General features: G+C 45.4%; 1 protein-coding gene across 3 annotated transcripts in view; it reads right to left on the bottom strand.

The window, feature by feature from the left end:
* STIM1 (stromal interaction molecule 1) overlaps nucleotides 1-14,614 on the bottom strand; it is a 199,518-nt gene that overhangs the window by 16,894 nt on the left and 168,010 nt on the right. For all 3 annotated transcript variants that reach the window (XM_059930928.1, XM_059930929.1, XM_059930930.1), the window contains exon 6: nucleotides 4,475-4,652. In XM_059930928.1, the coding sequence (XP_059786911.1) occupies nucleotides 4,475-4,652 (178 nt within the window). The remainder of the gene's footprint in view (nucleotides 1-4,474; nucleotides 4,653-14,614) is intronic.

Raw genomic sequence — 14,614 nt, 5'->3', positions numbered from 1 at the left:
TCCCTTCTTTCTGCCACATATCTATGTTCATTCCTTCATTCATTCATCCATCCATTCGTTCACCAAGTACTTTAAGGCATCTACTAAATGCCAAGCCCTGTGCTGAGCCCTAGATATACTGAAATGAGTGAGAAAACTGTCTCTGCCACTGAGGTACTCATAATCTAGTCCAATATAAACAAGTAAACAGATAGGTGCACACAGGGTGATAAGTTCTATGACAGAGAGATATACAAGGTGTTGGGTAGGCGCCAAGGATGGAGTGATCAACTCTGCCTGAAAGGAGTCAGGGAAGGTGAGGCCTGGGGCTAGACCCAGAAGAAAGAGTAACAGTTGGCTAGTCCCTCTGGAAGAGGGAAAGGACTTGGCCACTGTCAGGTCTTCCGACCTTAGTAGGAACCACCAAGTTACCGGGGAACCAGGATAAGAGGGGGAAAGGATGAGGAAGAAGACAAGTGATATATGGCTTAGACTTGAGGTACAGAGAGGAAGGATAGGCTACAGAACAAGTAGGGCCCACAGAGAAGAGCACTGACCACTGAGTTTAATTAAGTAGGTGAAACAGAAGAGGCAGAAACAGAACTCAGCCTATAAAGAATCCCAAGTCCAGATTTGTCAGTGACTGAAGCCTCAAAAGATGTGGTGACAAGTAAGGAGGGAAGAGGAAAAATGTCTAGGCTGCAAGCTTCCTGCTGACAAACTGTAGCCTTCTGTCTACTTTGTTCCTGGAGTAAAAGGGAGTTGAACCTCCTTAAGGTATACAGCAGGTGGCGCTACATGCACAGCTACAAACAAATCAGAGGCGCCATTTCCAGCCCCATCCCCGTCCCCTTGCTGAATGTCCTCCTTTATTGTATTCTTCCATGACTCCACTGCTTGAAATTACACCACTAGGGATTCGATTCTTCACTGAAATATTATCCTCTCCGGAAGCAGCCTCTTCTGAAAAGCCTGTGATATGCCTGTCTTCTCTATACAATAGGGAGCTCCATTTAAAGTAGAATCAAAACTGACCCACTTTCATAGTCCTAACAGCATCTAATAGAGATGAAGATCAATAAATACCACTGGGTACAGAAATGAGAAAATAAATGTACAATCAAGCCTTGTCCCACTCCGTCTCCTCCACAGAAGACTGAGCATCTTGAAGGCAGCAATCAGTTACCATTACAAGCAAGAAAATTAGGCAGCCTGACTGCAAGCCCTGGCTCTAAGCAGCTGTATGACTATGGACAAGTCTGTTCCCTGGACTAGGCCTGTTTCTTCCTTTCTAAGTGGGAGTCAAAATTCCTGCCTGCCTCAAAGAATTATCTTGAAACCCAATGAAATCCTAACTGGAATGCACATGTAGCATTACATTTATTCACCCAAAATATCAGGAACTCTGTAAAAAAGCTCTTTGGTGGCTGGCAGTTGTAGGCCTGCCAAAGTGAGGAGGGACAAGGAGGCACATGGGCTCTGGACACTGTCAGAGGAGGATATGTGTGTGCACAGGTGCAAGCCTGTCTTTGGGGAGAGTGTGCATCCGTTTCTCCAAGTGCCGCAGTGGGCATCTAGCTCTGGAGGCCGTGCGGAGCAGGGAGGGCTGGGAGCTTAGTTTTATCCCCAAACTTGGAATGTCTCCTGCCTAGATTCTTTGCCTTTGGAATGAAAACAGTACATGTTTTTCAGACAAATGAAGAATGGGGACTGCCCACATAGCAGCATTTCGCCCCCATTTGGAAAAGGGCCCAGGAACAAGGGGGTCCAGCAAAGTAGCCAGGAATCGGCTCAAAGATAAAACTCCTCTTGCCTCCTAAAAGTCCAGCCCATGGAAATGAATCTGCTAAGGCTGCCTTTATTGAGGCAGCACCCTGTGGGTGTCGAAATTCCTAGCTTACTACTTTCTGACACTCACCCTCTCTGAGGCTTCATTTCTTCAACTCAAAAATTGGGATAACAATACCTACCTAACAGGGTTGTGGTGATTAAAAACAATAATACATTTATGTCCTTAACAATACCTAGCTCTTAAGAAACCCTTTCCCCATCCCTCCAAAGAAAATTATATCTATCATTTTAAAATAACAGAAAAGAGCCAGACTTCATTCCTTTTTACATGGATTCCTGCAAAGACTTCCCAACTGGAGCCCTTAGGCTGTGGGAATAATTTTCTAAAAGACAGTCCTGAAGTAGGCCTCTCCTTTTCTCAAAACCAAAACAAAGCAAAAAAGCCAAATACCTACGTTGACTCTCTATTGCCTTTTGCATCCTACTAAATTTCTCCATGTGAGTCTGTAGGTGCCCGGGATCTGGCCTCACTCTACACATTCAACCAGAACTACCAGGTTACATCTTTCCTACCCATCTTTCAAGGCCACCTCCTCAGACTCCACATCCACTCATCTCCTACCTCTGTGCCCTTCCAGTCCTTGGAGCTCTCGTCCCATAAGCTGGCACTGATTCACTGCTCCTTCTTAAGTGTGAGCTTTGTGGCCCCAGGAGCAGCGACTTCCTTACAATTCCCTGCACAGACCTGGTTCCTAGACTTCAGGAAGTATTGGGTTGGCCAAAAAGTTCGTTCGGTTTTTCTCTGTAAGATGGTTCCAGTAGCGATTAGTTGTCCTTAACTTCATTTGAAACAATTTTGTTAGATTGTATTGTGACAACTGTCATATCAGCATGCATTTAAAAAAAAAAACTTATCAAAATTGGTGAATTTTTGTGTAGCCATTTTAATATTGAAGATGGAAGAAAAAAGCAACATTTTCAGCTTATTATGCTTTATTATTTCAAGAAAGATAAAAACACAAATGAAACGCAAAAAAAAAGACTTGTGCAGTGTATGGAGAAGGTGCTGTGACTGATTGAACAGGTCAAAAGTGGTTTGCGAAGTTTCGTGCTCGCTGGACGATGCTCCATGGTCAGGTAGACCAGTTGAAGCTGACAGCGATAAAATCAAGACGTTAATTGAGAATAATCAACATTATACCACGCGGGAGATAGCTGACATACTCAAAATATCCAAATCAAACGTTGAAAATCATTTGCACCAGCTTGGTTCTGTGAATCGCTTTGATGTTTGCGTTTCACATAAGTTAAGCAAAAAAACCTTCTTGACCATATTTCCACATGCGATTCTCTACTTAAATGTAACGAAAATGTTCTGTCTGTAAAACAAATTGTGACAGGCGATGAAAAGTGGATACTGTACAACAATGTGGAATGGAAGAGATCGCGGGGCAAGTGAAATAAACCACCACCAACCACACCAAACACCGGTCTTCATTCAAAGAAGGTGAAGGTTGTGTATATGGTAGGATTGGAAGGGAGTCCTCTATTACGAGCATTTTCCGGAAAACCGAAAGATTAATTCCAACAAGTATTGCTCCCACTTAGACCAAATGAAAGCAGCACTCGAAGAAAAGCGTCTAGAATTAGTCAACAGAAAACGCATAATCTTTGATCGGGACGACGCAAGACCGCATGTTTCTTTGATGACCAGGCAAAAACTGTTACAGCTTGGCTGGGAAGTTCTGATTCACCCGCCATATTCACCAGATATTGCACCTTCGGATTTCCATTTATTTCGGTCTTTACAAAATTCTCTTAATGGAAAAAATTTCAATTCCCTGGAAGACTGTAAAAGGCACCTGGAACAGTTCTTTGCTCAAAAAGATTAAAAGTTTTGGGAAGATGGAACTACGAAGCTGTCTGAAAAATGGCAGAAGGTAGTGGAACAAAACGGTGAATACACTGTTCAATAAAGTTCTTGGTGAAAATGAAAAATGTGTCCTTTACTTTTACTTTAAAAACCGAAGGAAACTTTTGGCCAACCCAATACTTAGGTCGGCTGACTGACTGGCACCTTCTCTTCACAGCTAGATCTTCTACAATAGTTTCTAAGCCATGTTTTATTTAAACAGAATCCCAGACTATCAGAGCTAGAAGGCCCTGGTATTCTCCTAGTTCAATGCCTTTACATTACTGATGAGGAAATAAGTCCTAGAAAGGAAAGGGATTTACCCAAAGTCATACAAGTGAGTCTCATGAGATTTAGATGCTGTACAAGAAAGCATGAAAGGTATTAGGAAGACAGATTTGTGAGGTTTCTTTGGGAAACAGTGAAGAACAGTTAATTATGTCTACTTCTATGGGAAGGGAAGCAGTCCAGAGGTGGGACGGAGGATAGAACGACCCCTAACAAGTCATCCAACCAGGGAAGCGCAAGACCTCTGACAGCTCCACACTTCTCCCTCTGAAGCTCCGAGGGAGAAAAGATAGAAATAAGCTTCTGCCCTGGGGAGGAATACTTGCCTGTGCAAATGGAATGGCAGGAACCTAGGCTCTGATGCAGGTTTGGAAGGATGACACAGCCTGGGCCTCTACGTCGTCGGCCGGGTCTCAGGAGCCAGACAGCCCACAACGCAGGTGGAAACTGGAGGCTCCCAAGAGATGGCAGCACCGGGGCCGTGGGGAAGGGACAGGGCCTTACCTTTCCTGAAGGTCATGCAGACTCTGCTCAGCTCGGTGTAAGCCCTCCAGATCCTTCATCATCTTCTTCATGTGCTCCTTGGAGTAACGGTTCTGGATATAAGCAAACCAGCAGCCGCCCACACCAATAACGATAGACACCACAAGCATGAAGTCCTTGAGGTGATTATGGCGGGTCACTGCCAGAGAAGAAGGGCACAGTGAGTCAGGGTGCCCACTACACACTTAGCCTTGCAGACTCCGCTGCACCCCCTCCTTCACAAAGCCTTCCCATTCAGGAGGAATTCGTTTCTCTTCTTAGACACACACTGGCCACACTCTGTGCCTATTTCTCTACTAAGTCAAGGCCTAGGTTGGAAAGGATGAGAGGCCTTAGAGCAATACAGGAAGCTTACTGGATCATACTCTCCTAATACGCAGTGAAGAGAACTAGTGCCTTCTCAATACATCCCAGCCATTCTGGGCTGCGATGAGCCCATGTGCCCAGAGGCAGTGGCTTCTACCCTACAGGGTAAGCAAGGCTACAGTGCTACAGTAGGTAGAAGGGGATGGCTGGTAAGGGTACAAAGCAATGTCACTAGAGCCTGAGGACTGGCTGTGGGACTGCGGTTACTGCAGGAGCTGGATTTCCTGGACTACGAGGCTATTCTAGGTACAAGGTACAAAGCCCAGAGCAGGTAAAGGTCTGCAAGTCTCATCTACAGAGAGCATTTCTAGGCTGCGGCTCAGCCCAGAGACCAGGTAGAACAGGAATAGCATCAAGAGATTGGTACACATTAAGACATTACATGTGCCAGGAAGAGAGAATACCTCCAGGGAAGGCCTGGCAGCAATTTGGTGAAGTGCGAGGGCCCTGGCCGCCAGCTGGGGTTCAAAGCAATGCTCAGTCTCCAGAGCAAAACGGAAAAGCTCGGCAAGGAATAACATCAGAAGATAAGAGTAAAAACCACGTCCCAAGAACTGAGCCAGCCAGAAGAGGGGCAGTCCTGGAGCCTGAGATTGGTCCTGGTGTGTCAGACCTGGGCTCTCGGCCACAGCACAGGAGACTGAAAGAGACACCAGGAGGGAAAGAGGCTGCTCCTGTAGGCCCTGCCTGCATTGTACTCCACGTGAGACAGAGCAGCTATGGCTCAGAGGAGCCCCAGACGAGGGAAAAGAGGTAATGACGTCCTGTGCACAGTGGGTCACCTGGTGCTGGGGAGGGGGGAGGCAGGACTGACGGGATTTCCGTGCCCAGTAAGGACAAGGGCCTGAGGGGAATCCAAAAGGATCCAGTGGAGCCACCAAGTTGAGGCAGGGTCTAGACAGCAGGAAAAGACACATGTAGCTGAAATCCCACTGCATGAAGCTGAGGCCCAGTTTGACAAAAAGGGTTACATTCATAGCTCCTCATTGAAAGGCTGAGCAATAGGACCTGGGGATGGTGTGGGATCAAGGACAGATTAGCACATTCTGTTTCCATCCAAGGGAGGGGAGTTACTAGGTCCAGGGTGTAGCCGTGTCCTTTACGTGTTTATGCCAGACTCTAACAGAGAAAACTGAGGGTCCTCTAGCGGCCATCCTCTAGCTTCCTGGCAGGTCTATACTTCCAGCCATTCTCAAGTCCCCACTCTCCCGTCCTTCAGGTCCCAAGAAGGGATATCTCTGCAGCACAGTGAGCTGCCTTCCTTTCTGGAACACACCTGCCTCCTATCCAGCCTCTACCAAAGGCTGGGGTATTGTATGTCTCCCCTGTTTATTAAAGACTTTTCATCTTGGCTTCCCAGGGTTTCTCTCCATCAACATCCCCTTTACATTCCTACTAAAAGTCAAAGGTACTCTGTTCAAACAAGACTCTATGCGGGCTTCCCTGGTGGCGCAGTGGTTGAGAGTCTGCCTGCCAATGCATGGGACACGGGTTCGAGTCCTGGTCTGGGAAGATCCCACATGCCGCGAAGCAACTGGGCCCGTGAGCCACAATTACTGAGCCTGCGCATCTGGAGCCTGTGCTCCGCAACAAGAGAGAGGCCGCGATAGTGAGAGGCCCGCGCACCGCGATGAAGAGTGGCCCCCGCTCGCCACAACTAGAGAAAGCCCTGGCACAGAAACGAAGACCCAACACAGCCATAAATAAATAAATAAATAAATAAATAAATAAATAAATAAATAAATAAATAAATAAAAAGAAAAAGAAAATTCTAAAAAAAAAAAAAAGACTCTATGCGACCAGCACCCTCCCCCTATTATCTCCAACCCTTCAAAGTTCTTAAGGTGGGCATACAGATTGGGCGCCGATCTATTCTATTCAGTCCCTTATTCTACCTTCTCTAGATCGATTTGAAACAAGATCCTATTTTTTCCAGCTTCATATTCTCATCCAACTCATAAGTAAAAATACTGAATGACCAGGGGCAAGGATAGGCTCCATCAGTCACCCCCTGGGTCTCTTCAGCCAGTTTTGACTCCACTTAAATATACAAGCATCCATCCCATATATCCCTCTGCCTTGTCAAATGCGTAGCTGAAGCTCAAATATACTGCCTGTCACATCCCATGGGCTACCAAGCTTGGTGGGAAGAAAATAAGTTTAATCTGGCTGATTTACTCTGTGGCCCCTACTGATCATCACTTGTCTGTAGGCCAGTGCCCAGCACAGCACTGACCAGCACACAGAAGGTATTCAATAAATATTAGTGGGATTGAATCTTCACTGATAAGCCTCAAGTGTGATATCTCCCTCTCTTTAATCCACATAAGGAAAGAAGGGAAATAGAGAAAATATAAAATGGAGCAGGCATTTATATTCATTTCAGATTCTTACAACTATTCTATAAGGTAGAGTCTTCCCATTCTGTAGACCAGAAAACTGAGGCTCCAGAGAGGCACTGACTTGCCAGAGTCCATAAAAAGTGACAGAGCTTGGATTCAAATCCAGATTTGCCTGACTGCACGGTCTTTCTGCTACACCCCCACTTTCTCATACTCATGCAGCAGGTATTGTTTCTGTTTTATTACATGCAAACATCTCTCACCATGGAGATGCCTATAAACCCTGATCTAGCCTGAGTTCAACTCTAAGGATTCCAAGGCCTGAGTTTTCCCCCAAAACAACATGCTGGGAGCTGACTGTGGCATTGCCATCAGGACAGTGAAGATCCAAAGGCTGAATGGCCAGGCCTTTGAGGTTACACGTAAGGCCTCAGGTAGAGAAATTTTTGTTTCATCAAAGGAAGCATCTTGCACTGAGTATGAGGAAGTCTGGGTTCTACGCTTGCCTCTGCCCCAATTTGTCATGAAATTCATTTCCCCCATCTGGGTCTCAGCTTCCTCAACTGTAAAATGCATTATCACAGAATTACTAAAAGATCAAATGCATAGTTGTAAATATAAGTGCTTTGAGGTGTTTGGAGACATTTAGATGGGCATATCCCATAGGTAATAAAGAATGTAGATGTGGGATTTGAGGAAGAGGTAGGAGTTGGAGAAGTAGATGTGAGAATTGTCAGTTCCCTTCAGTGGGGCCCCGGGCTGAACCCCACAGTCCTAAGGGAATCTGTGATGGTTAACTTTATGTGTCACCTTGACTGGGCTAAGGGATGTCCAAATAGCTGGTAAAGCATTATTTCTGGGTGTGTCTGTGGAGCTGTCTTCATAAGAGATTAGTATTTGAATCAGTAGACTAAGTAAAGAAGGTCATCTTCACTAATGCGACTGGACATCATCCAATCGTCCACATGCCACTAAGGGCCTGAACAGAACCAAAAGGCAGAGGTAGGGCCAATATGCTCTCTCCGCTTGAGTTGAGACATCCATCTTCCCCTGCCCTCCTACATCAGCTCCCCTGGCTCTCAATCTTCAGACTCAGACAAGGACTCACACCATCAGCTCCCCCGGTTCTCAGCCTTCAGACTCAGACTGCATTATACCACTGGCTTTCCTGGGGTCCCAGCTTGCAGATGGAAGATTGTGGAGCTTCTTGGCCTCCATAATAGCATGAATCAATTCTCATAATACATCTCCTTATATATATATACCTATATACATATCCTATTGGTTCTGTTTCTCTGGAGAACCCCGACAAATACAGAATCTATAAACTATTGTGTCAGAAAAAAAAGAGGGGAAAATAGGGAATTTAAGAGTCTAGTCTATGCCTTATTAGTGATGTATTTCTTCCTACCATAATCCCAGTCCCATTCTTCAATTCCTACCACCTTCCCAGCCTACCACAGTTCACAGAGACTTGCCCATTCCTTCTCCCCTGAACTAGGATTCCCACTCTTTGGACAGCTAAAAACATGTATTATCTCAAGGTTCTGCCCTGTGTGTTTTTCAGCTTTCATGGCAGTCACCTTCTGGTAGTCTGTGAGTTCCGCAGGACCCGGGCACAAGACTTACTTATCTCTGTAGCCTCATACTTAGCATAGAGGCTGACCAGAGCAGGTACTCAGCAAAGGTGGAAAGGAGAGAAAAAGGGAAGAAGAAAGGGAGGTTTTAGCAGGAAAGGGGAGGTACACTATAAAGTGCATGTGGAAGGCAAATAAATACCAGTTCCTAGGATCAAAAAAAATATGGCAAGCTGTCGTCACAGCCCCGACAGGAGCTCAGCTCTCAGAATCCACCTCATACCAGGGAACACAGCCACAGAGAAACCATGGAGGTTTCATGAGAGCAGAGGTGGCTGGCTAGGTGAACAGAGCAAACCCAGGGAAGCTGGTTCGGACCTGGGGAGCCAGAAGGTGGCAGAATTCCCAGCCTGAGTGCTGCAAACAGATTTTAGCAAAATTAGGTCAACTGTTAACACAATCAGGCCTGAGGCAAGGGAGGAGGGTGTAAACAAATGAGATGCTTACATGTGAACACAGTCAGGGGTGATGGTGAGAATTTTCAGGGTGCCAGTTAGCACTGGGAACGTGAGCCTCCAATAATTATCACTTTCTGGAATCCCCTCTCCCAATCTATTCTCTCCACCGCTCTACTGCCCACAGTACCCCATGCCTGGCAGATACAGATACTCAATCCTTACTGCTAAAGTATGTGCTAGGAATTTCTCTTGTCATTTACACAGCCTTCCGTGCTGAGGTACCTGTTTAACCTGTAAGAACTATTTCTGGGCCCTCCTCCCTTCTGGTTGTAACCAAAAACTGCCTTAGCTGCCTCACCTATGCACAGACACTACATAGGGAGCGGTTCTCCCCTCAACTAAGCTGGGCCGGACTCTTCTCCCACCTCCCCCAGCCTCCTTCTGTGTAACTTCTAGCATTCATCTCCTGGCACTTCTTCCTTGCCGGGCCTTACACCGAGTGCCGATGACACATGAACAAAGCTGTGTCTACCCTCAAGGGGTTTCCAGTTTAAAGAGTAACAGACAGGAAAACAGATTGTTACACAGAAAGCAGGTACAATTACTTTGCTGTGCACCTGAAACTAACACGATATTGTAAATCAACTATACTTCCAAAAAAAAAGGCAAATCTGAAATAACAAACAAACAAACAAAAAAGCAGGTACAAAGGGCTGTGAATCCCCAGAGGAAAGTAAGAGGGAAGGGTTGAGCATGCCCGGGAAGAGGCTGGAAAGGCATCCTAAAGAAGGCTTGAAGGGTGAGTTAGAACGTAACAAAAAGGAGAAAGAGGGTAAGAACAGAGCTGACAGAGACCAGAGCAAGCTGTGCCAGAGAGGCAGCTACTCCTGCTTACTGAGGACTTTTCCCTATTACCTGAGCCACTGAGGAAGGAAGACAAGGTGCAGTCTTGTCTTTTCCTCTTCACAACTCCCCCAGCCCTCGCAATTACTGGGCAGGCTTTTCTCTGCACCCTTCTCTTTGTGCTAAGAGCACAAAGGGCACACAAGCCCTTAGCCCGAGACCAACCACACTAGGCATTACACTAAAAACAGTAGCTACCATTTCCTTAGGGGAAACTGGGACACAGAGAACCTTAGGAATGTGCCCAAGGTCACAAAGCGACTGAGTGATCGAGCCAGTTTGCTTGATTTCAAAGCTGAAACTCTTATATCTTGTTTCCTCTAACACAAGTAGAGGGTGGGATAATACAGTAGAAAAGAGCACTGAAATGTAAGTTAAAGACCTAGGTTTGAGTCATGGCTCTGCTATTTAAAAGCTGAACGAGCTCTAAAAACTCACCTCATCTGAGCCTCAATTTCTCCCTCAGTGAATCATTTGCTGCCCTAATGAGACATCAGCTTAGGCCCCAAACTGAACACTGCCCTTGGGCCTCTATGTCTCAGGGCACACCTAACACCTGACCACCGGCACTGCCAGGAGAGCCCCAGACGGGCCAGCCTAGAGCCAACTCTGCAGGTGGAAAAGACGGGAGAGCACCTGCGCTGCTCTGTGGCCACATGGGGAGGACTGAGCTGTCTTCCACTGTCAGGACTCTGGGCTGAGCCAGTCTGATCCCTCTTCCCCCTTCCCAAGCTCTGAGGCTGCTGTGGGCAGATGGATCCCGCTCACTCAGCAGACACCACCAGCTACTGTAAACAAAATTTTGATTTGCGATTTCTCAAACCTCAGACCGAAGGTGGGATTTTCGTTAAGACTGGGCGAGGTAGCCATGACTGGCAACTGAAGTCGGCCCAGGTGCTCTGGGGGTGTTTACTACAAGCCTGTGGTGAGGCCTGAGAACTACAGCCTTAAGAGCTCACCCTGGACGTAGAACCCAGGTCAGAGCCAGCACAGGCCATCACTCTTAAGTCCTACGTGAGTGCTGGACAGGGAAGAACACTGACCTAGGGATTTTAGTCCATGCGCAAATGGGAAAACAGAGCTTAGAGGGACACAGATCAAGGGATTCTTTGCAGATACCCACCAGGCATGGCCCCGCCCTTGCAGAAGTCTCCTGGCAAAGAGCTTCCTAGTATCTTCCTCAGGTTCCAGATGGCAATTTTCAAAATTTTTCTTTAAGAAGCATCAGCAGGAAAGTATAAAAACAATTTCTGCCATCAGGACAGCTGCTGGATTCCAAAATCTTAGCTCCCAGGAGTACACCAACTCTATCTGAGTCCTTGAATGAGAGAGCCAGTAAGAGCCTTAACGACCAAGCCCATTTTACAGATGAGGGAAGCTAAATCTAGGCAGGAGAACTAAATTGCCAAAGGTCACTTGATAAGGCAAGGGCCAAATACAGAAATCCTAAAAGTACAGGATACAGGATACAGGAGGAAAGAACAGACCTCCTCCTGTCTTTTACACAGAACCTTTATCAACCAAAGGGTTTTTCCCCAAAATCATGGAATGTACAGCTGAAAGGAATAAGGATCCTTTAGTTCAGTTGTTTCATGATCCAAATCAGCAAACACATACTGAGAAAAGTGACCTACACAAGGTCACACAGTGAGTGGCAATTCTGAAGAGACAAAGGTGCTTTCCTAAACTTTATAAGAAGTTCTCTAAATGGAAGTCCAGGAGTTATAAAAAATCAAGTCGTATATAATGATGATGATGATGATGATGATGATGATGGAGATATAATCCACATACCCTAAAGTTCACTCTTTCAAATTGTACAATTCAGTGCTTTTAGCATATTCACAAGGTTGTGTAACCATCAGCACAATTAATGTTAGAACCTTATCATTACCTCAAAAAGAAATCCCATACCCATTACCAGTCACTTCCCATTTCCCACTCCCTCCAGCCCCTGCCAGCCATCAATCTGCATTTGGTCCCTATGGATTTATCTATTCTGAATATTTCATGTAAATGGAATCATACAATATGTGTCCTTTTTTATGTCTGGCTTCTTTCACTCCCTCAGTTCTTTCACTTCTTTCACTTTTTTAGGCCACTTTTTTCCAGGTTCATCCATGTTGTAGCATGTATCAGAACTTCATTCTTTTTTATGGCTGAGTAATATTTCATTGTATTTATATACCACAACTATTTATCCATTCATCCATTGATGGATATATGGGTTGTTTCCACTTTTCAGCTATTGTGAATAATGCTGCTATTTATATATACTTGTTTCAGTACTGTTTTCAGTTCTGTGGGTACATTCCTAGGTGTGGAATCACTGAGTTATATGATAACTATGTTTAATTTTTTGAGGAACGCTATTTTCTACAGTAGCTGAACCTTTTTACATAATCACTAGAAATGTACAAGGGTTCTAATTTCTCCACACCCCTGCCAACACTTACTTTCTGTTTTTTGTTTGTTTTCGCTTTTATTGTAGCTATCCTAGTGGGTGTGAAGTATCTTCTTGGCTCTAGTACCCCTGCTCTGCCAATCTCAGAAACAGTTTTCCGCTGACCTCTGACCTCCCTTAGATTAGGTCATACGCAACCTATAGGCTATATGAAATGAGTCTAGGAGAAGATACTCCTGTCCTGGTATCAGTCTAACCTGCTTCACCAAGGCCCCTCTTGCTGGCTCTGACCTCTGGGACCCAGTACCATGTATGTACCCAGGATTCTGGTTCCTATGCTCTCCAGCCCTAGATGATTTTTCCATATACAATCCTTGCTGACTTTAACCTGCAGTTTCTAATGCACCCTTTCAGATATGGTAAATCCTATTTTGATACAGAACATGTAACAGTCTGTTAATATGTCTCAGAAGACTAAGGAAGACTTTCAGGCTGCCGGAGGCCTCCCCTAACTTAGCTGTGACAGGGGAGAGCCTCTGCAAAGATAGCCTAGCTTTCACTGCTGGGTTTGATTCTTCTAGCAGAAGTGTTCTTGCTGGTGTATACAAAGAGAGGGGAATAGGCGGTTAACGGAGAGAGTTTAATAAAGCCACTTCCCATTTTTCAAGAGTCAGCTCAAGAGGGATCCTCTCCATAAAGCTTCTTGGTCTGCAATTGAAAACTCCTCCCTACTTTGTGCTCCCACCTGAACTATGGAATGACTTACACGACAGTTATACCACTGTATTTGTTGACCATTTATTCAATTTCTTGACATGCCAATCTCCATTTAGACGGAAATTCTTGAGAGCAGGGACCCTGTCATGCGTAGTCATGCAATTGAAAACTCCTCCCTACTTTGTGCTCCCACCTGAACTATGGAATGACTTACACGACAGTTATACCACTGTATTTGTTGACCATTTATTCAATTTGTTGACATGCCAATCTCCATTTAGACAGAAATTCTTGAGAGCAGGGACCCTGTCATGCATAGTGGTACACAGTAGGTGCTAAATAAATGTTAGTGAATGAATGAAAGGCCATTGCTCAGTACACAGGGTGGGCCTCATATAAAGAGTAGTGCCTTTGTTGTGTCATGTATTCAAAACTTATAAATGAATGACAAGAAAAAATGTGTCCTAGGACCAAAAACAGGGCAACAAAGGAGATGGAAATGGTCTTCTCCCATGTTGCTCTGTTTCACGCTTTCAAAAGATATAGACCTTCTAGAAAAGTCAAAACTATGGAGAAGTAAAAAATCAGTGATTGCCAGGGGTTGAGGAGGAGAGTGGGATAAATAGTTGGAGCACAGAGGATCTTTAGGGCAGTGAAACCATTCTGTATGACACCACACAGATGGATACACATCATTACACATTTGTCGAAATCCACAGACTGCACAACACCAAGAGTGAACCTTAATGTAAACTACGGACTCTGGGTGATAACGCTGTGTCAGTGCAGGTTCAGCAGTTGTTACAGTGTACCACTGTGGTGAGGATGCTGATAATGGGGGAGGCTGTGCATGTATGCGGGCAGGAGGTATATGGAAAATCTCTGTAGCTTCCACTCAGTTCTGACGTAAACCTAAAGCTACTCTAAAAAATAAAGTCTAGGGACTTCCCTGGCGGTCTAGTGGTTAAGACTCCGCACTTCCACTGCAGGGGGCACAGGTTCGATCCCTGGTCGGGGAACTAGGATGCCGTGCCGTGTGGCTAAAAAAAAAAATTTTTTTTTTAATTAAAAAAATGAAAATAGGGAATTCCCTGGTGGTCCGGTGGTTGGGACTCGGGCTTTCACTGCTGTGGGCCTGGGTTCGATCCCTGGTTGGGGAACTAAGATCCCACAAGCTGTGTGGCCAAATAAATAAAGTCTATTAAAATTTTTTTAAACCACAGAAAGTACAGACCCATCCACCTCTATTGAGACATCAGCTTGGGCACTTGTCAAGCCAAACGCACGGACAGGGAAACGTTATACTGCCCCTGACCCTGCCTGCCAGCTGCTTC

This window comes from Balaenoptera ricei, chromosome 8, assembly GCF_028023285.1.
Source record: "Balaenoptera ricei isolate mBalRic1 chromosome 8, mBalRic1.hap2, whole genome shotgun sequence".
NCBI lineage: Eukaryota > Metazoa > Chordata > Mammalia > Artiodactyla > Balaenopteridae > Balaenoptera > Balaenoptera ricei.
This window is presented reverse-complemented; position numbering and strand designations above follow the sequence as displayed.